The 21,061-nt window shown below is 55.8% G+C and overlaps 2 protein-coding genes across 3 annotated transcripts in view; both read right to left on the reverse strand.

Annotated features, from left to right (window-relative positions):
• Positions 1-407: 407 nt before the first annotated feature.
• Positions 408-21,061, reverse strand: part of CAMK2A (calcium/calmodulin dependent protein kinase II alpha) — a 28,953-nt gene continuing 8,299 nt past the window's right edge. Inside the window, exons 3-19 of one of the 2 annotated variants that reach the window (XM_062609930.1) lie at positions 20,356-20,415; positions 17,288-17,342; positions 16,906-16,971; positions 15,423-15,495; positions 15,087-15,189; positions 14,488-14,571; positions 13,948-14,042; positions 13,430-13,552; positions 12,594-12,677; positions 11,247-11,289; positions 9,714-9,754; positions 5,852-5,884; positions 4,723-4,771; positions 3,732-3,807; positions 2,864-2,958; positions 2,262-2,499; positions 408-2,139 (exon numbers count right to left, since the gene is read on the reverse strand). In XM_062609930.1, coding sequence (XP_062465914.1) covers positions 2,267-2,499; positions 2,864-2,958; positions 3,732-3,807; positions 4,723-4,771; positions 5,852-5,884; positions 9,714-9,754; positions 11,247-11,289; positions 12,594-12,677; positions 13,430-13,552; positions 13,948-14,042; positions 14,488-14,571; positions 15,087-15,189; positions 15,423-15,495; positions 16,906-16,971; positions 17,288-17,342; positions 20,356-20,415 — 1,313 coding nt within the window. In that variant the 3' untranslated portion in view covers positions 408-2,139; positions 2,262-2,266. The remainder of the gene's footprint in view (positions 2,140-2,261; positions 2,500-2,863; positions 2,959-3,731; positions 3,808-4,722; positions 4,772-5,851; positions 5,885-9,713; positions 9,755-11,246; positions 11,290-12,593; positions 12,678-13,429; positions 13,553-13,947; positions 14,043-14,487; positions 14,572-15,086; positions 15,190-15,422; positions 15,496-16,905; positions 16,972-17,287; positions 17,343-20,355; positions 20,416-21,061) is intronic. The other variant, XM_062609931.1, reaches the window with a different exon arrangement.
• The window catches only part of CD74 (CD74 molecule), a 74,226-nt gene continuing 60,494 nt past the window's right edge, over positions 7,330-21,061 (reverse strand). The window contains exon 7 of the mRNA XM_062609925.1: positions 7,330-7,571. Coding sequence (XP_062465909.1) covers positions 7,345-7,571 — 227 coding nt within the window. The 3' untranslated portion in view covers positions 7,330-7,344. The remainder of the gene's footprint in view (positions 7,572-21,061) is intronic.

Consider the following 21,061-nt stretch of genomic DNA (forward strand, 5'->3'; position numbering starts at 1 on the left):
GGGCCACCTCTTGCAAGCCAACACAGCTCCACGGTCAAACATCACAGGTCCGCCAAGAGCATGGAGAAGAACATTTGCATCTTCTACACACATCACCAGCAACCACCGCACCGCCGGCACAGCGGGACACAACAAAACACCTCTCAGGGCCTGTTCATGCCCCAGCAGTTTGGATTTCTTCCCCTCTATCCAGTGGGAAAATAGTTTTGCAGTCGGCAAGGATGAGGCTGCATTTTGCACAGCAGCTGTCCCTGCCTCAACAAGAGAGCAAAGCATTCAAAACCACAGAAAAGGCAAAATACACACTCAGAATTTACATGGAAAAAAACATCACTTTTTTTTTCTTTTTTCCCCCTTTTTTGTTTTTTTTTTTTTTAATGTCCAAAACAAGCTTTTTTTTGTTGTTGTTGTTCATTTCTTTCTTTTTCAACACACACACTGTCTAGAAAGTTAAACACCATGCAGATGAAAAGAGTGGAGCTAGAAAGTTCCCCCAGGGCAGCAGTGCTGCAGGAGCCTCACCTCAACGAGCAAAGAGCTTCCAGTCGGAAAAAAGAGAACAAGAAATGGAAGAATTGCCAGGAAAATATCCAACCTCGGACCTCTCCCTGATGGCAAAGAGGTGAGACCAAAATTCCCCTTCCCTGCCATGTCTTCTGTCCTGAATGCCATGTCCCAGTGGCTCCCCAAGAGCCGCTGCCTGGGTTTACCCTGCAGGAAGACCCATGGGGTGCAGGAAGGTGCCCCAGGAAGGTGGGTGCCCCTGGAGATGGGTGCCTTTGCCCACCCAGTGCTGAGGGATGGGATGGGGTGGGGACTGGCATCCGCAGGGCCCCTGGTAGGAGCATCGTGGCAGCGCAGCCCATCTACAAATGTAAACGCAACGAAAAACAGCAACCCCCAAACCCACCGCCCCCTGCCCTAAACAGTTGAACATTTCTAGTTATTACATAAAGATCCATTTCAGCAAATACTCAAAGTCAAGTTACGAAATACACAGAAGGTTGTTCTCCCTATAAAAAGGCATGCGCTCAAAGTAGAAGACAGCTAAAGGCTTGTTTGTTTTCTTCAAAGCACAGAGTTTTGTTACTAAAGCTCGCATTCCTCGTTGTCGCTGGAAGGAGTCGGGTAGGTGATGGAGGTTTGCACCCCGAATCCATGCCCAGCTCTGCTGCCCCCATCCCAGCATGGGGAACACTGGGTGCTGCATGCGAGGGGCAGGGGTGGAGGATCCAGGATGGGTCGTGGGTGAGGAGGAGGGCACAAGAGAGATGCTGTCACCATGGCATGGCTGGGAGAGCCCCGGCTCCCGCCTGTGCCAGCGCAGTGCTGGGAAGCAGTCATCTTTCTCCTCTCTTCTCCCAGCTTTTCTGGTCCCTGCTCCAACAGGAGAAGGGAGGAAGGAGGGAGAGCACCCCCATCCGTCCGGAGCCAGGGTGCAAACCTACTCGCTTTCCTGAGGAGTCAGCCTATGCTCCTGGGAAGGGGAAACAAACAGATAGCCTTTACTCACCCATCCAAACACTGCCCTCCTCGCCTGGGGGCACGTGGAAAATGGACTTTGCAGATGGTTTAAATTGTGGTTCCCCAGTCAAGGCTGCCTGGAAACAGTAGTTCGGGTCGGGAGCAGACAAGAGCCACGGTGACAGACAGGGACCTTGATAGCAGCAAAGCAAAATCCACTGCACACAGGGAGGGTACAGCACGGAGTGGCTCCAAACTACCCCACCGCCTTCCTCGTCCTCAGGGGGCTCCCGGCGGAGGTGGGGATGGAGGCAGATGATGAGTCCGAGCCCAACTCAGGAGACGTGCTGGGTAGTGGGGGGGCGGGTCCCACCAACGCCATGCAGCTGAGGGCACATCACCTCACTGGCCAGACACTCGGGTTTAGGTTCATGGTTTCTCTTTTCTTGGTTCATGCAGAGGAAGGGGGCCCCGGCGGGGTGGAGGGGTTCGATGGGAGGTTTGCGCGGTGCCGGCAGGGCTGTTGCGTGTGTGCGGTGAGAAGCGAGGGGTTATTCCAGCGGGAACCAAGCAGCAGAGCCAACAGCCAAAGTCCCGTAGGTGAAGATGTCGGAGGGGGCGTCCCCTTGGTAGTCAGTCAGTGACAAACCCGACACGGGCAGGACCGCGCTTCAGCTGCAAAACACAAACCAGGAAGAGAAGGAGCTTGCTCCGACCGTCGCTTTGGCAGAGCATCCCTCTCCTTATCACCTGCATCGTCCCCTCCTGCCCCCCACTCCCCATCCCCGGAGCCTCACAGGGGTTACTGCGGTAGGACCGAGGGTGCACCGGATCTGTGGAAGTGGACAATTTGCCATTTGCCATCCCGGCGGTGCCAGATGCGGGTCTCCTCGGACTGGGCAGTGCGGGGAATCCCTCCCGCGTCCACATACTGCGTGATGCGAATGTAGGCGATGCAGGCGGACTCGTCTCCCATCAGGTGGATGTGGGGATTCAGGATCGTCGTGTGCACAGGCTTGCTGTTCCGGGACCACACTGAAGAGGGCACAAGGACAAGTGGCTTTAGGCAGGGGAAGGAGTCCGGGTGGCTTTTGCAGTGCGGGGAAGGAAGATGCTTGGTTTAGGCTCTCTGCTTGGTGGGGCTGAGTCAGTGCTGCACGGATGGGTTCAGGATGGGTCCACCTAGCAAGCAGCTAACCAAACAACTCCTCTGCATGCAGCCTGTCCCCAGCTGACCTAACAGGCTTGATTCTCCTCCTGCTGGAATCTTCCAGATCAGCCAGAGATGCTCCCAAAACCACCCTTACCCTCCTCTCTGCAGGAAGCTGATGGAGATCAAGACACAGCCGGGCCCATGGGAGGTGGGAAGGGTCCCTCAAGATGCAAGGGGGCTGCTTACGGTTTTCGAAGTAGAATCGGTGGAAATCCAGGCCTTCCACGAGGTTGCCCAGAGCCTCGGGCTCGAAGGCAGTCATGCCAGGGTCACACATCTTCCTGGGGAGGTAGCAAGGGGAGAGAAAAGGGAGAGGTTATCTCAGGCATGGGACCCTGCAAGCCCATGCTCAGGATGACTCCCTCAGCAAGTAATTCAAGCAGAACACTGACCTCAGCCTGGTATGCTGTATGAAGCCCACCCCACCTCTCCTCCAGCCCGCTGACTGCAGCCGGGACCCCAAGCAGGCAGGGTAAATTCTCCATCATTCACCATCTCAAATTAAACCTCCCAAAACACGGCTATCTTCTTTGTAAGAAATAAAAACAGCAGGGAAACAGTCATATTCTCTGCTCTGCATCAAAATATCCCTGCTGTGATTCTCTGAGGCAGGGATGAAGACCTGCACTCGCTCAGACAACGCTAATTAAATAGGCCTTGGACACAGAAGGGTACTCTGAAGAGCATCAGCTCAGCAAGTAGAAAGCAGTTATGCTTCCAAACAGCCTGTGGCAATCTGGATATAATGGATACCATGGATGCAATGTTCCCTCTTCCACCATAAATCATGTTTACAGTTAGTTATTCATCCTTCTGCAAACCAGAAATAGGCTCATCCATAATAATGAGACCAGAGAGCTGTGGTCAGCTTAGTGTGAGAGAAGCATCAGGTTTGGAAACTGATGTCCCCTGCCTCCCGGTTTCAGTGCCACACCACCACAACCTCGTCACCCTGGGCAGCAGCAAAACCTCCTGGGCTACACTTCCAGTGGAAGCACCCACTCTGGGAGGCTGAGCCCACACCCCGATCCAACCCCATGCTGAGCATACTCACGTGTAGGACTCAAAGTCACCATTGCTTATTGCTTCGATCAGCTGCTCTGTGACTTTAATGATTTCTTGCTTCCGTACTGTTGGTGTAAAGAGAAACAGAAAATAAAAGGAGAACACAAAGCAGAAGTGCTGGTGTTGGAACATCAGTGAGAGCTCTTGTTTTCATTAGAAACAGACCGCATGGCTTTGGGGGACTTTGGAAACTGTCCAGGGAAAAAGCAGGGGAGTGACTTGGGAAAGAGATGCGGGAAAGGGCTTTCACCCCTGAAAGTCAGGGCAGCACAGAAAACCCCTGTATTTTCCTAAAGAGCAAAAGGTTTAATCACAGAGTGGTGAGCTGCCCTTGGCCACTGTCGGCTCATCTGGGAAGAGACTGGGCTGCAAGGGCAGGTTTAGCTTCCTGGGATGCAGGAGGAGCTGTCAGAGGTAACCCTGGTCTTATTAACAACGCTCTGCTTCAAATGCAAAGGAGCATCATGCTTGATTTAATTCAAGGATTGAGGAGAGGGACACCCACCGCTTCCCAAGCACCACCTGCCTTCCCCAGGAGGACTCATGTCCCATTAACCCTCATGTCAGGCCAAAGTCCATCTTGGTTTGTGCTGAGATTGCTTTGAGAGACTTTACAAATTAGCACTGGTACGTTATTCCCTGGGTTATTCTTAGAAAGCTGACTCTGGCAGGCAGGTGGGAGGCAGGGATTTCCCCTGGAGGCTATTCCCAAAGGGCCATTTCTTTTGGAGGAGCGGGTAGCTGGGCTGCTATCCCTGCAGATTCCTGCTATTTCCATGCCTGTTTTCAGGGAACATCCCTATTTTTGGAACACCCCATCCTCCTCACCATTCAGAGGATCAACATCTGAAAGGCCCAGAGGCAGCTCGATGGTGGTGGATTTCTCCAAAGCCAGTATCTCATTAGAGATGGCCAGACTAACAACCCTGGGGCACCCTCTGGAGCATCCTGCCCGCTTCCCCGTGTGCCCCCACCGGTACCTTTGGTGTCTTCATCCTCGATGGTGGTGTTGGTGCTCTCCGACGATTCCTGAGCAAAGAACAGAAAGGAGGGACGGGGCGGTGAGAGGGGCCATCTCCCCACGCCAGGTGGAGCTCGTGTGTTCGACAGCCCCCCGAGTCCGACCCGACTGTGCCGACGGATGGAAAGCAAGGAAAACACCAGCAGGTCCAACCCGTCCTCAACCACAGCTCTAGGGCAGCGCTGGCAGAGCCCTCCCTGACCTCCACTCCTTGTAGCCAAGGGCACAAGAGCTGGGCTGTGGAGGGTCCCGTAGGAACGGCGCTGCCTTTCCTACCGACACCTGTGGGGACAGAGATGGGGCAGGTCCAGGGGGGTTTGGTGGGTTCCTAGGAGCGTTGCCGGAGGGGCAGGGAGAGGGGCTGTGCAGGGGTGGAAGACACCATGTTGACTGTACGATAAAGAGAGAGATGTACAAATTAACAGCGAGGAGGAGCTGGGATGAGAAAGAGGGGACTGTGCAGGAGTGAGAGAGACCACACTGACCGCAGAGTAGGGAGAGAAATGTACGATAAAACAGAGTGCTTCCAAGACCCACATGGACCATCGAAGGCTGAGACACAGCTCTTTCAAGAAACAGCTGAGCACTACACAGATTTTGGGGGGAAAGAGGGGTTCTGACCCCCTGTCTCTCTCCAGGAGCCCCATCAAGGCAACTCTGCTAGCGGAGCTAGAGCAATGGCTCTGCTAGCTCTTCCCAGCAGAGCCTTGCTTATGTATTACCCATAATACCCCGATGTAGGTTGGCAAGGTGTCCCATGACCATACAGTCCCCGCAGAGGCATGGAAGGTGTTTCTCCAAGGCTCCTTGGACCGATGCAGCCTGCAGACCTGAGTCAGGAGAACTGGGAGAAACGGCATGAGAACCCATCAGCAAGAACCAGGGCTGGCTTCCTACCAGCCGGTGGCCAGCAAGTGCCTGCACCAACCCTGTTTATGGGGTTTGTGGGTGATACGGCTTTGAGGATGTTCCCTCCAACCCCGGTGTCCCTTCTTCCCTACCCCGAGGTAACTTCCAAAAACGGGGGGAGCTGGAGCATGTGGAGGCGCCCAGCAATATCGGCATTGAGGAAGACGAAGGACACTCACCATTAACTGAACGCTGGAACTGGACTTTCTTTTCTGGAAAAACAAGGAGAAGAGATGGAACAGGAAGAGACACAGAGTGAGAAAGGCTGAAAGCAGCACGTGAGAGGCAGCAGCTCCTGAGCCACCCTTCGTGGTCCTCTTGGAGGGTCAAACGAAAGGCACGGGGGGGGCAACCTGGTGCTCCTGTAGGGATGTGCTGCAGGCTGTGGTGCTGGTGGTGCCATGCCAGCTCCCTCCCCATGTTCCTGCTGGCACCTGACCTGCTGCAATCTCTGGTGTTGCTCATCTCAAGGACCTGGCTAGTCCAAAAGGGAGTCTCCTAGGACTTGATGGCCACTCTGGTGGCTTTGAGACCAGGCCATCAAGTTCGCAGGAACAGGAGTGGGATGCTGAAAAGCTAATGCAGCTCCACCACCCTTCACCCTGTGTGTATGCCATACTGACATTTAGGCTCTGGAGCTGTTCTGGGTGCATCTGCCCATGCTGCTAACTAGTGCAGAGATGCTCAATTAGCTTTGGACCTAGACCAGTACTAGTCTGGCTGGTTTAAAGCCAGCGTTTCTTTTGCTACTCAACCCCACAAGGCAGACACACCATGTGGGAAGCTGTCCTGAGCACAGGTCCAGTGCTTTAAATCAGGACAAGTCTCCTCCAAAGAGAAGACCTTATATTTATCTCCATTCCTGACCACTACCACTAGGCTTTAAGGCTTTGGGGTTGCATGACCCCATAGCCACGTTTCTGCCTGCAACTCCAAACTACTTCTGGACTCTCCTTGCTGTGTTTTGCTTTGCATCTCCATCTTTAATCTGCCCAGGAGACAGGGGGATGTGCATGCTGGCCTCATGCCCTTTCTCCACCTCCAGCTCCCAGGGGATGAATCACAGCAGGCAGCAGGGAACACCAGCGTGCAGGAATTAGAGGCTGCAGTGCCAAATAGTGAAGTATTTACCAGCACATTTAACAAGGCACTGGCTCTTCCTGCTCTCACAGGGGAAAGCAGCACACAGAGTGCAAACCTCCTGGAAAAGCCCATGGAGCAACCCATTAGGGGGTATGTGTGGGCTGCAGTGTAAAAACTGTTGCTTTCCATTCCCCCTCACTGCTCCTTTCACATCCTAACTGGCTCCCCGCAGCAGCATCACTGAGTTTCCCCCTCTGCTGATGCAGTTCTCTCCTCCCTCACCAGGTCCTACATTAATCCTCATCCCTCCTTCACCAAAACAACAGATGTCCTAAAGGGCAGCGTGAGCTGCAGTACTTCAGAAGGAGCCTCGTGTGAAACAGAGCTGTTGGAGCGGGGCTGACAGCTTCTGCTACCCAAGGATGTGAGAAGGGGCAGCAAACTGCAGAAGTTTCAGACGCAACAGAATGCAACACAAAGCAGTGACCGCGTCGAGTCTGGACATACAGTAACAGGATGCGACACGGGGCAGTGAGCTCATTAATTTAGGACGGGACAGGATGTGACATGGGGCAGTGAGTTCATTAGTTTACAATGGGACGAGATGTGACACTACACAGGGCAGTGAAGGTATCGTAACTGCTGGGACCAGAAGACTTCCCACAGACCCCAGCGCAGGGCTCAAGAGGGAGTTTTGGTCCCATGAATGCTTTAGTAGGGGAGGAACCTCCTCAGGAGGGTGTTTTGAGTCCTTGGAGCTTGGGCTAGCACCATCCCCGTGCTGGAGGGCTGTGCGGGCAGGCTGGGAGGCAGCAACCTGCTGCCCACTGCATAGCTTTAGGCAGGAACAGCAGCAGCGGCTGCTCTCATGGGGATGGTCAGTCCAGCAGATTCCTCCATAAGGGGACACAACTCTTCCTGCAATGACCCACACTGTGTAGCCTGACCCACAGCCCTGCTCTGAGCAGGCAGGACCGTTCCCTTCCCACCCAGCCAAGGCAGGTTTCCACTTTCCTGCCTCGCTTTTTCGGCAAGATGGAAAGAAATGACCACCGACCAGTGATGCCCTGACATGTGCCAGCTGCCCATGGAGGGCCATCAAAGCTTTGTCCAGAGCACCCAGCCTCCCTGTGCCCCATGAGTGGGTTATGCTGTAAATCCCCCCAGATTAAGCATGGGAATGAGGTGGGAATGGTAATGCTGAGGGTGGCCAACATAAGCAACCTGTTGGGAATGAGTTTGCCTCTACTTTGTCTTCTCCTCTTCCACCTTCTGGCCATCTAGCCAGCTTGTCTCACCTCTACTTACTGGAAAGGGGGCAATAAAAATGCAAACTCATTCTGCAGAGCCTGTACACCCTATTGAGCCGAGTGTTGGTTGGCTGGCTGCACTCAGGGTGAAGCCTCAATTGCTGCTTTCCACTCTCCAACAAGGGGCTGAGGACTGGGGATACCAACCAGCCTCTGAAACCAGACCCTCCTCACTGAGTTGTAGTGATGGGCTAGAAGCCTGTTTACCCAAACCAGCTATTTTGCTATAAGTGCCCCACTTCCCAGGATAACAGCTGCCCTCAAAGCTACTTTGAAGTCCAAGAGGGAGTGTCATTAGCAAGTTGGGCTGGCAAATGGTCTTCTACCACCACACCATCCCAGCAATGCTAGAGATGAAATTCAAGGCTGTCCCTTTCTGTCGGGCTGGGCCTGATGAAGCCTCTCCATGCACCAATCTCCTTTACAGCTTAAAAATGCATCTCCTGATGGCTCTCACAGAATCATATCATAGACTCATAGAATGGTTTGGGTAGGAAAAGGCCTTAAAGCTCAGCCAGTTCCAACCCTTGCCATGGACAGGGATACCTTTCACTAGAGCAGCTTGCTCCAGAATTGTCTGTTGTGGAGCTGAGCCCAGGTTTGGAAGTTGTGCATGGTCTCAAGCCTTGCAGGCTTGTCCTGTCCCAGCTGCTGGGTCTGGAAGGAGTGGGAGAAAGACAATCCAGCCCCAGAGCCCTGACTCCACTGAGGAGAGCAGCAGCCAGCTGAGGGCTCTGCGCTCCCAAAACCCTGCTCCCCTCACAGCCCAGCAGCTGGGTGCCTGTGAAAGGGCCAGAGGAAGGAGAGCAGCCATGCTGCAGTCAGGCTCCCAGAGCTCTGCCCGACCTGTCCTGTGGTGGGGAATGTGATCACAGCAGCTCTCCCTGCTGGGTGATGGCTTGTGTCCATGAGGGAACAGGTAAGGAAAGACCTTGGGTGGACCATTCCTTCCTGCAGGAGTTTGGCAGAGCTTGCTAACCACTGCCAACCACCACATCTCCATATCACCACAAGAAACCGCTCAGCAGCAGGATTTTGCTGCCTCCAGGAGCCACCTTGTCATGGCCTGGCCCCACATCGGAGGGTCAGGCAAACCTGAGGGCTCTGCAGGCCAAGAAAACAAGCACCAGCTTGTTCTGAGAGCATCACCAAGCCATTTATTCTGCCAAGTATCACCAAGCTCCTTTGCCCTGCCTGCACTGGGCACAGCAGGCCAGCAGGCTGAAGACACTGATGTGCCACCCAGCAGCACCTCAGCCCTTGGGGACAGGATGGGACAGGATGGGAGAGGATGGTGGGGACGAGCCCAGCCCCACCAGCCATACACTGGGGTGAGCAGGAGATGCAGCCGCCCATCTCACTTGATGGGTGAACCCCATGTCCCCTGTCCCCTCTCCTGGTCCATCCTCTGCCTCTCCCCTTCCCTGGGGGTCAGCAATGAAACGCTCTCCTCTCTCCCCTCTCTGGGTGCGCTGTGCACTGCCTGTCCTGGCAGGAGCCGAGCACGGGGACACACAGGGACAGCCGGGCCAAGAGCTGCCCTTTACAGCACCGGGTGCCGCGGGGTCCGGCGCTGCACGGAGACCCCACCGCAGCGCCCCGCAGCAGCGGAGGGCAGGCGGGACAGGGCGGCGGGGAGCGCGCTTACCTTCACGCCGTCATTCTTCTTGTTGCCGCCGCTCTTGCCTCCTGGAGAGAGGAGGAAGGAGATCAGGAGAGCCAGGCAGGGCACCAGGACCAGCAGGGCGAGGAGCAGCAGCATGGTGCCGGGCGGCAGGATCCCTCGGGAACACCGGCGTTCGTGTCCTCTCTCCAGCACAACCCTCAGGGGTGACCGTCCCGGCCTGCCCCGATGGCTCGGGCCAGGGGCATGCCCCGTCTCCTCGCGTCACACTGCGCGCTATGGGGGGCCGCAGGGCTGTGTGCGGGGGGTGCTGGTGCCCCAGCGTGGTGCAGCGCTGTGGAATGGGCTCCCCGCCTGCCGCCCTCTAATTTTAGCCCCACGCTGCCGGGATCATGTGCTGCGGGGCCGCCGACAGCTGCAGCCATGCTCTGACATGGATGGAAAGCAGGAGCCTGCCCCAGCGCCCACCGCCCGGCCCGCACAGGGACACCCTGGGATCGGAGGGGCTCAGCGCCATCCCCTGCCGCGCTGTGCGTGGGACAGGCAGCGCGATGAGGGATGCTTTTGAGTTTCCTGCCCTTTGATGCTGCGTGTCCCGGCGGCGCGGGGGCTGACACCGGATCCCCCCAGCTGCTGGGCTGCTCCAGCCCCACCGCAAGCTGCCCACAAGTGCTAAATGTGGGACCAGCACGATCCCCCCATGACAAATGCAGATACCAGCCACGGACACAGCCCCAGCACCCAGTGGGGCCAGCAGCTCCCATCTCCTACACCTCGCTCCTGGGGTGCCTTGGCAAAGCACCCATCTAATACCAAGCAGATACCACCAGTCCCGTCAGCATGCCAGGCTTGGCTGGCTCAATCCCGTCACTGCAGCACCTCTTCTGGGGCCATCCACAGTGGTGGGGAGGGCTGGAGGTGACAGCAAGAGGATGAGCTCTGTGCCTGGGAATGGCCAGGATGCACTGAACCCTGCCTGTGGAATCCTATCTGCAAGGCTTGCTCTGAGGCAGCAGAGTGTCCCCAAGAGGACACTGGGGCAGGGGAGCTTGTGGATGCACCATTACCTCTCCCCATGCAAAGGTTGGCTCCTTGCTCTTCTCCTGTGTCTCTATGCAGACTTTGGGATATAGGGAGCAGGAGGAGATCCCTGCAGGATCAAACCCAAGGGACCCTGCTGCCATTTGCCTGCAGTGGAACCCAGGGAGCTTTCCAGCACTTTCATGGTGTGGAGGATGCTCTCCAGAGCCAGAAACATCTCTAGGAGGACACTAAACCAGCTGCTTGAGCCCTGGCTGTCCTCAGCACCCACATCCTTACCCTGGCACAAGCCAGATGGTTGGATGTAGACTAAAACTCTGGTGATCACTGTGCCTCAGCCAGACACCTCTTCTCTTGCATCTCAACCCAGCCTGAAGGTACCAGGTAACATGGCCTGGACTAGCATCAGGCTGCAACCTCAGCCCCACTGTAACACCAGAGGCAAAGCCAGCTCTCCAGGGACCCTATAGGTTTGCCCTGTAAGACAAGGAGGTGAGCCCCGGAGACGGCACCTACCGGAGAAATTCCTGGTGGCCAGCATGGTGGTGAGGATGGCCCCCTGAAAGACACAGAAGGCAGAAGGAAAGGGTGTGCTGGGTTCTTGCCCCCTTGCATCCCTCTGCTCCCCCCAGCCTTAGGGATAGAAAGCCCTGCTCATCACCTGTCCCCAGCCACCTCGCTGGAAGGAAACAGGCCCACGGAATGATATCCTCCTCCTGCCATCAAAAGCATCCCTGGGTACCCGACTCCACATCCTCAGCATTGGGTTGCATGCTCCGAAACTGCCTTCCCTCCAGGATTAAAGGGATATTAAATATCCCCAGGGCACATTTCAGTCTCATTCTACCTTGCCCTGGCTGTAGCACGACTCCACTGACCGGGGCTGGCAGCAGGGGGAGGCACCGGGAGCGGAACCGGATTTCATTGCAATTAAATCTGTGCCAGCTAAGTGCATCAGGACAGGGATTTTTCATGGGAGCCACGCAAAGATCACCACCACAAAACAACATTCATAAACATGCTTCCCCTTTTCCAGACGAGGCTACCAACTAACTGCTCAGTGAATAATGGGATTACTTCGGACTGATAGCTTGCAGTAATGAATTACTATTTTGAAGTGTGTGCCTGAACTAATTGGATTACTTGTCTAGCCAAAAAGTAATAATAGTTTATAGCCAGTTTCTTTCCTTGATAATCCTGTTAGTGGCCTGCAGCTGTACTGCTCTGTGCCACATCACCTCCAGGCCTGGAGCGCTGATGGCTCTGATCGTGGCACAAAGCAGAGCTGTCCCATTCTGTGTCTCCAGCTCTGGGGGAAGCACTGTGATGTCCAGAGCCTGTTCCCAGCACTGTGCTGAGGCTCAGAAGCACCAGGAAGGTGGGTGCTTGGCTGTGAAGCCTGGGGAGACGGTGATTTCAGAGGGGGTCCAGGCTGCGGCACATGGCAGCATCCAAGAAGGGGAAGCTTGTGGGGATGCTGGTGCAGATGAACCAGAGCTGTTTGACTGTCTATGGATCACTTTGCTCCCTGCCTGCCCAGTGGATTGCTCATCATGCAAAGGGGCTTTCCTGTCCCTCTCAGATCCATGTCCTGCCCCACAGAGGAGCTTCCTCAACACTGACTCCAGTGGCAAAGTCCTCACCTCGGTGCCCAGGGCAGCCGTGTGTCTCAGTGCTTTCCTTCACCATGGCTTTCCTCTAACCCCAGTCAGATGCAGCCACCACTGCACTCAGTCTCTTTTCCCGTCTTTGCAACGGGGCTCCCCAAATGTCTGTCACCCCCATGGCACCACCCTGTCCTTTCCACATGGGGAACAAACCCACCATACGTTCTACAGCCAGTTTGGAGAGTACGAGAGTTACCTTCAGCTTCCTCCGGGCATTGAACTTCTTCAGGCAATCCACCGTCTCCTGCCTGTGCATGCATGATGCCACAGTGGCACGGTGCTGGGGGGAGAGAGACACGGCTCAGAGCAGGTCTAGGGTGGGAAGAGGCTCCCCCAGCCCTGCTCTCACACAGATGTACATGTGTGAGATCTCCCGTGCCCAAGGCAGAGGCCAGAGCTGCCTGCAGCAGCAGCAGCAGCAGATGAAACTTTAATAGGCAGCAGGAGATCACAGCTCTGGAGTCAGCAGGATCTGCTCTGGCGGGGGGGGGGGGTGCATTAACCCCTCGTCTGACCAGTCAGTGTGCTCTGGGTCTGCACATGGTGTAAGATCCCAGGGTTAAACCCATGGACTCCTCCTGCCTTTAGGTGCTGATTCAGGGCGAGAACCAGCACCTGGAGCAGCAGGGTGCAGCAAGCAGAGGGGAGGTTGCTGATGGGGTGTGTGGATGGGTAAACATGAGCCTGCTCCCATCATCCCTGAGGAAAGCCCCCCCCCCATAGCACACTGTAGTGCCAAGGAACCAGAATGTCCCCACCAAGGCTGGGAACATGTGTGTCTCTCCCATCACCAGCTCCCTGGGGACATGCTGTTTGCATTCACACTCCCGGCTTTTCTCTGCTGCAAAGCCTCAGGGAAAAGACTGCTCTGAGAGCACTGGGAGGAACCATGCCAGGAACCATCTTCCCAGGATGGAGAAGAGAGCCAGGCAGTATGTTTGATAACATGTGCTCCCGGTGAGATGTTCCCCTCTTGTGAACCCCCACATCTCCAGATCTTCGATCTTAACCACTGAGTGCCACCAAACTCACTGATATCCAGGGATGCTTCAGAGCCTCTGCTGCTGTGATGCGCTTGGATGGGTTTATGGTCAGCATCTTGTTGATGAGATCTTTTGCTTCGGGAGTCACTGTGTCCCACTCAGGGGAGGGGAACTGCCAAAGCAAAGGGACTAGGGTGAGAGACTGCAGGGAGCAATAGAAGGAGCAGAAGCCTGTTGAGTTGATGCTCCTGCAATCCTTTGCTCCTGCCTATGGGACAGGGTGGGGAGATAGTAGCAACTGCAAGGAGCTGCCAAATGGAAAACTGAAGAGCAGGAGTGGAGGGAGAAAAGTGGAAGGCCCAGGATGAGACCTATCTGTCCTGCAAAGTGGAACTGAAACAGGTCAGTGTGCACATGGGCACTGCAGCTTGGACAGAGCAGAGGAAGGAAACTTGCTCCCATCTGTCTGAATTTGTCCTGGTTGCTCTTCTGGAGCAGCAGGCTGCAGGGCAGGGACAGCAGGAGAGAGGGGACACTGAAAGGGGGGAGCAAGACAGACCCACTCACATCATAAGCCCCAGCCTTGATCTGCTGGTAGAGTCGGTGCTGGTCTTCATCCCAAAAGGGCGGGTACCCAACCAGCAGGATGTAGAGGATGACGCCTGCCCAGGAGAGATGTGGGATCAGTGGGAGAGTTCATTGTTGGAGGTATGAGCAAACTGAACCCAGGGAATGGCCCAACTCAAGCAGAGGAACTGAGACATTAGGGGAACGGGAGGATTTGCTCCCTGATTAAGGAGCAAAAGGCTTGTTGGTGGGTCCAGCTCCATGCTGATGTGCTCAGTAGCTGGGGAGATACACGGCAGCCACCATGCGCAGCCTCAAGCTACGTGCCCTGGCAGGGCTAGGCAATGCCTCCTCCCCGTTGTGAGTGGAAGAAGGCTCCCCTGTGGCTGCTGCTGTGCCACTTCCTGGGTGAATCCTCCACCCTGACCTCCTGAGACGTGTCTAGCAACTGTGACTCAGTACATGCTGGATGAACAGCCTGCCTCATCCCACGCAGCCATCCCGGCCCTCTCCTGGCATTTCAGCCCCGGTCTCACTTACCACAAGCCCACAGGTCCACGGCTTTGCCATAGGGATCCTTCCGGAGCACCTCGGGAGAGAGGTATCCCGGGGTGCCAGCGAAACCTGGGACAGACAGCCCGTCACACACTGCCGGGGTGCAGCTCCCACCCCACACAGCTCACCAGCACTGCCATGAGAGCCAAGAGCCCTGGTCCTGGCACATGCCAACCCATCGGGACAGGCACCCTCCCTCCAGAAACCTCTGTTTATCCCAAAAGCAGAGCAAACCATGACACCCCAGGCTGGTGCATCAGTCTTGAGTGCTCTGCCGTGCACATCCAACACTTGGAAGAGGCTTTCCTCCACTGTGAGGTCTGTCCCTGTTGCTGGCTTATCCGGCCCACCAGGACATGTTGGTGACTCACCAAGTCCTGTGGAGCTGTTTGCCTGTGCCTTGGATCAGTACTGGGCTGTTTCCAGGGGCTCAGCTGGAGCCATCAACCTCTGCCTCCCAGGCTGGTGCTGCCAGGATGCTCCCATAACCCGGAGTTCAGTTCCAGGGGATGTGCATCCCTCCTGGAGCATCCCCTGACCAAACAAGGACTGAAGCATGCCCCACCTCAGCCAGTCCTACTCACCAAACCATGCTTGCTGGTCCCCCTCCACCTCGATGGCGAGGCCGAAGTCAGCCAGCTTGACGGCAGCACCCTTCAGCTTGGATGCCAGCAGCAGGTTCTCGGGCTGCAAGAGGAGAAAGTGGTTGAAGAGGAGCAAAACATGGACTACAAGGACCTCTCTAGCCCCTTTCCCTTGTGCTGTTTCACCCCAGAGCTGGTCTTTGCTCTGTGGCTCTCCAGAAGCCCTACATGCTGTTCTTCGCTGCTGTTTCAGTTGCCTTGGAGGACACTGGGCATTGCTCCACAGGGTTTTGCATGGCATACGGGGTTCACAAGCAACTCCCCTGCAGCTCCTACCTTGAGATCCCGGTGGACCACCCCCATCTGGTGGCAGTGCAGGACGGCCTCCAGGATCTGCTGGATGCAGTGGCTGCAGGAGAAAGACGAGAGCTCAGGGAAATGCCAGCAAGGCAGAGTTCCCTTTGACACTTCTGCTTGGCTGCATTTCACCCCCTGCCCCTCTCCCCATCATGCGTCCCACCAGCAGCCCTGTAGCACAGCTCAGTGTCCCCCTCACCAAAAGCCACACCACCATAGAGAGCAGTTGTAACTGAGTAAGATAACCAGTCACTGTGAGCATGGAGGTACAGCTGATCCCATGGGGTCCCCATAGAAGCAACAGCAGAGGGAACCTGGAGACCAGTGGTGTAGTCACAGTGTGAGCCCAGACTTGGTCTCCAAACCCAGATGTGCTCCTCAAACACAGAGGTAACCTTCACTTCAGCCCCATTTCCCTGGCCTCCTCTAACACGGGTGGCTCTTGCTGTGTCTGTTGGCTTTGTATCTAGTTCATCAAACCCCATCTCTCCTGCACGCATGAGAAAGGAAGGGAAAAAGACCAAGGCGATGATCACTTTGCTCCCAAACAGCTGTGTGCAAGGCAGAACGCCTTTATTTACATGTATTTGATTTTATTTGCATGACACTAATAAGTGGATGAGTTGTAACTGGATTCAGCGCAGGCAACCCATTAAACGAGATTGCTTTCTGCAGTATTTCCACGCAGACAGAGCTTACCACTCCCTTGGACATTTGTACGGGCTATGCTTATCCTGGGTGCAAAGCCAAGAGGCACAGCGATAGCTGGAGAGCCCCTCACACAAATGAGGCTCCTGCTGTCCCGTGGCCAAGCTGCATGGACTGAAGGGGTGGCTCAGATGGTCCCAGCCCCTTGCCTTTGCAGCAGAGTACCTGGTGCCAGCAGGACGATGGGAGGAAGCAGAGCTCCAGCACATCCTCCCACCCAGCCTGTCTTTACTGCTCCTCCTTAGTGCTTGCAAGTGGTAAATGCCAGAGAAATGCTTGCAAACGACGGTAGTGCAGCTGCGAGGGGAAGGGGTGAGGACTGTGCAGTGTCTGCGCTATCACGCTTCTGGCTGGGGCACCAGCATGGTGCTGGGCTTTCCCCCTGCCAGACCAGAGAGCCTTGGTCCTTCACAGGGACATGAGATGTGTGCTGGGCCATCAGCCCGGGGAAGAAGGATGCTGCAAGTGATGGCTGGCAGAAGTCTTATTCAAAGGGAAGCCATCCCTGCAGTAACACACACACTTCTTGGCGCAGGGACTGAGTGAGTTAAAAAGAGTTGGGTTTGTGGTTGGTTTTTTTCCACTACACATCTGGTTTATGTGGATGTTCTGCAGAGCGGCTGTAAAACACCTCCCAGCATGGAAGGAACTTGTGCTGTGCAAGCCAGACACGCAGGACCCTGGGAGGGAGCAGCTCACAGGAGAAGGGGACAATTGCTGTCCCCTCCACAGCCCAGTGTGTGTCCGTGCTCACCTGGCATCCGCTTCGCTGTAGTATTCCCTGGCCACAATGTCCTCAAACAGCTCCCCACCAGTGACCCTGCAGGAGAACAGGGCAAGTCACACTTGGCCATCTCAAAGCGCTGGACTGATTTACAGCACACTCAGTGCTGGCAAACCCCTCCAAAATACCACTGCAGCATGCACAGGGGGAGCATTGGGTGTGCAGGGCACAGACTGCCCTCTGCCCAGCTCAGGGGACCCAAGCTTGGCTCAAACCCAGCCTGTGGGAAGGTTTTGGGTGAGGTGACGGATGGGCGAGAGCTTGGGGGGGCTTTGGGATGCGGGGTGCATCACCCTGGGGTGGAAGCACACAGCTGCCAGTGGATTAAGAGATGCATTTGACTATTACTCACAGGTCAAATATCAGGTAGTGATGGCCCTCTTCAGAGATGCTGTCATGGAGCCGCACTGCAGCAGAGACAGAAGGCGTATGGGGTATGTTTGTCTCCCACCCTGCTCCCCTTTGCTCCCCTTTGGGCACAAGCAGGAGCTGGGGAAGGGCAGAGCGGGGCTATTCTTCCTCTTGCTATTGCTGCTGGCTGGACCCCAGCACGTCCTCAGCCTCGGGCAGGGGTGCAAGGCTCAAAGGTCACATCCAAATCAGGGACTGACGGGATTGGTGCCTGGCTGAGGTCCCGGGCAGCTGCTGGGCTATCTTGGGTCCTGGGCAGGCTGCAGGAGCAGGAGCCTCAGCCCTCTGCACCATCGGGGTACAGGGAGAGCTCAGCCAGGGCGCTGGGCTGCCAGCCCAGACACTGACACTGCTCTTGTTTCTGCTCATGACCTTCCTTTCCTCCTTGGGCAGTCTCAGGTCAGGGATACCCAGGAATCACCATGTGATAAGTTTCCTTTGGAGGTAGTGCTCTCCCTGTCTCCCATCTCTTCCCGTGGGGCAGCATCTCACCCCAATCATCACACCAAAGGTCACCATGCCAGGTATAGGCTGGTGCAAACCTGTCACCCTGCAGCAGGTTCTGGTTATTCAGGCTTAGATTCCCACTTGGATGCTTCCCCACTGCTGGCCTCTGCAGACATCCCCTGCACTCCAAAACCTCTGTCTGCTCCCTGATTTTCTCCAGCACGTAATCCCAGCTTTTCCACCTTCCTCTGCTGGAAGAAACATATTTCCTCCTGTTTCATCCTTCCTGGGAGGGATTTGAAGGTATTGCACCAGGGATCCTGCAGAAGCCAAAGTGTTCAATGGGGGATTAGGTGGGTTCAGTGCGGATAGGGTCAGTGTAATGATAAGCAGATGGTCCGGATACAACCCCTGCTTTGGGAAGCCCCATTGCCTGTAGCTGCCAGGAGCCAGGAATAAGGTATAAGAAAGAGCAGCCGCTCTAAATATAGCCTGATCCTACAAGTATCTGTTACTGGCCATAGTCACAAAGAGCTGGGCTGGCCAAACCACTCCAGCTCAGCACCAAAAGCCAAGGCAGGGGCAGGACACAGCTTCAGGACTGAGAGTCAGAAGGTTTAACCTGGAGTAAAACGTCCAGGGCTGGGTGTAGCCAAAGTTTCCCCAATAAGGAAAGATTCCATGAGGAAAAGCAGCTTTGGGAAACCACAGCTCTCCCTGATACATCACCCAGTGCCGTGGATGTGCTGCAGGTCCTGGAGCTGCCCTCGACCACCCATGCGAGGCACAGTGCAAAGCACAGATTGGCTCCTCCAGGATCTCACAGCCACAGCGCAGCATTCCCATAAGGAGATGAAGGGGCCCCTCCTCACAAGTAATGGGCCAGCAAAGCCCCTCAGCAGCTGGGATGCTTCTCCTTGGGAGAGATGGAGAGCTGTTTTCTGCCTTGCCTTCCCCTTGCCCCCCGCAGCAGCGACTCTTCTTCCTCTCATTAGGGCTGGTCTGCAGTGGCAGAGCTCATTCCAGCTCCTGGTGGGTAATTAGCTGGCTTGTGCTGCATGCAAGGGAAGCTGGAGCCCAAGTTTCCAAGCAGCAGGAGCAGTAGGGGGGGGGGGGAATGAAGGGAGAGAGGGTGTGGGGTGGAGAAGAACCTCCTGGGTATAAATAGTGGAGATTGGGCTGTTAGCATCTCATGCCGTTAACCCCTTCCAGCCCTGTGCTTAGAGCAGGGGTGCTCTGAGCCTACAGTCTCTGCAGGTCATGGCCAGTGAGGTGTGGTGCAGGGATGAGGCAGCAGGGAAGGCAACGGGCTCCTCTGTTTCCAGTATTTCTTGTTATTCACACACTTTACAGCACTTTTCCTTCAGGTCTCAGCAATCCTTACATGCATTTTGGAGCAAAGGAAAGGCTCCAGATGCTGCTGTGACCAGGGCAGCCTGCACTTCCCACCAGGACTGCAGGGAATGGGGTCCTGCTGAAGCAGGGAATGAGGAAGGATGGAAGCTGGATCCTGCAGTGTCCAGCACCCCAGCAATGCAGGGCAGAGCTGCCACTCACCCGTGTGCCTCAGGCAGATGGAAGCTGACAGGCTCCTTCCAAACTGAAATATTTATGGAGCGGGAGCCGCATGGCTGGTCCCAGTGGCCCTGGGTCTGTCCCCCTTCATCTGCTGCAGGACATCTTGGGAAGGACAGATCCAGGCCACCGGGAGCAGCGAGGGGAGCATGGACGAGCTCCCAGCTCCTGGCTGCAGATTCCAGGGCTGCAGAGCTATTGTCCTACCCCTAAACGCTTTCCCCAAAGGATCCCACCGGGGTTGGCACACCCTGGGGTGCAGCGGAGAGGGGATACATCCCCATTCCCACTGCCAAACCACCAGCATCAGCATCACTCTCAAAGACGGGGTTTGGGAATTCTTTTTGCTGCAGTTTTTTCCCCTCCCTTCTCTCTCTTTCTCTCTTCTGGCCTATTTTTGTCTTTTGCAGGGGCTCAGGAGTTTTCCTGAAACAGCTTTTCCGAAGGAGGCTACTCTCAGATGGACGGTCGGTGGGAAAGTCTTCGCTTCCCCCCGCCATCGCTCCTCCTACACTCCCCGTGCTGCTGCTGCTGCTCCAAGCTGCAGCCGCTTTTTGGAGCATGCAGAGGAACACAGCACCCGGGGAGCAGAAGAGGAGTAAAAATAGCCCCTTGCAGCCTGCTGGGGCCCCACTTCTCCCTGAGGAGCTATGGCCAAGTGGGTTAGATAGGACTGACCCCCCTGCGCGTGGTGGAAGCTTCTCCCCATGACCCCGTTTGGAGGTGCTGCCTCCCGTGAGGAAGAGGAGGGATGCTCTGCGGATCTACAGGGCAGGCACTGAGCCCCTTCTCCATCTCTGGGGTGGTGGCTGGAGCACAAGGGAAGGACAAACAGCCCGTGATGCTGCAGGCAGGGTTATGTTATTGATAGGGGCCCCCCAGCCCTGGCAGCATGAGAGAGCAGAGGGGCACAGAGCCAGCATGAAACAGTGGCACATTTGCCCGGCTGCTCGGCTGGCAGGCAGGGAAGGAGCAGGATGTGCTTACCGATGTTGGGGTGCTTCAGCAGGCGGCAGATCCGGGCTTCTCGTTCCAGCTTCTGGTGATCTGAAAGAGGCAACAGCCCTAAATTAGGGTCTGGGGAAGGGGATAATCTGCTCCCAGCTCCTGCCATGCTCTCTCGGATGAGCTGCCAGCACAGGGATGCTGATGGGGATAGAGCAGCTGGCAAGGAGCAAACCCATCCTTTTTCTGCTAAAGAAAAATGGGCCTGGGGACATGCTCAGCATCAGGGCCTGATGGACAGTATCCCAGCATGGATGCAGCCCCCAGTCACCAACGCCACAGGCAGTCCTGGGCTTCGGGTGATCCCTCACCCTCTTCTCTCCCTTCTGTTTATTGAACAGCCCCTGATCACCTCCAGAATACCCCGGAGCTGCCCAAGTTATCACTGCCAGCAGCACTTGCTCTGTTTTCTCTAATGCAGTCAAGCACAAGCACTCAGCAAGGGCATTCCTGGCCCCGCATGGTACAGTTTGAACAGCTGAAGATAAAGCCGATCAGCGAGAGATGTCAGGCTGAAACGGGGCTATCCACTTCACTCCCTTCTCCATCCCCAGCCATTTCACATCACGTCTTTGCTTTCTTATATCACAAAACCCTGGCTCTGAAAATCTGCTTTGGTCTGGTGCTGGACTCCAAACAGGCAGCACAGGTCCATCTCCCTGGCTTCTGCCAGGCTCAGGGATGTGAG

The sequence above is a fragment of the Pezoporus occidentalis genome, unplaced genomic scaffold, assembly GCF_034315485.1.
Source record: "Pezoporus occidentalis ecotype Australia unplaced genomic scaffold, CSIRO_AGI_Poc_V1 ctg142, whole genome shotgun sequence".
NCBI lineage: Eukaryota > Metazoa > Chordata > Aves > Psittaciformes > Psittacidae > Pezoporus > Pezoporus occidentalis.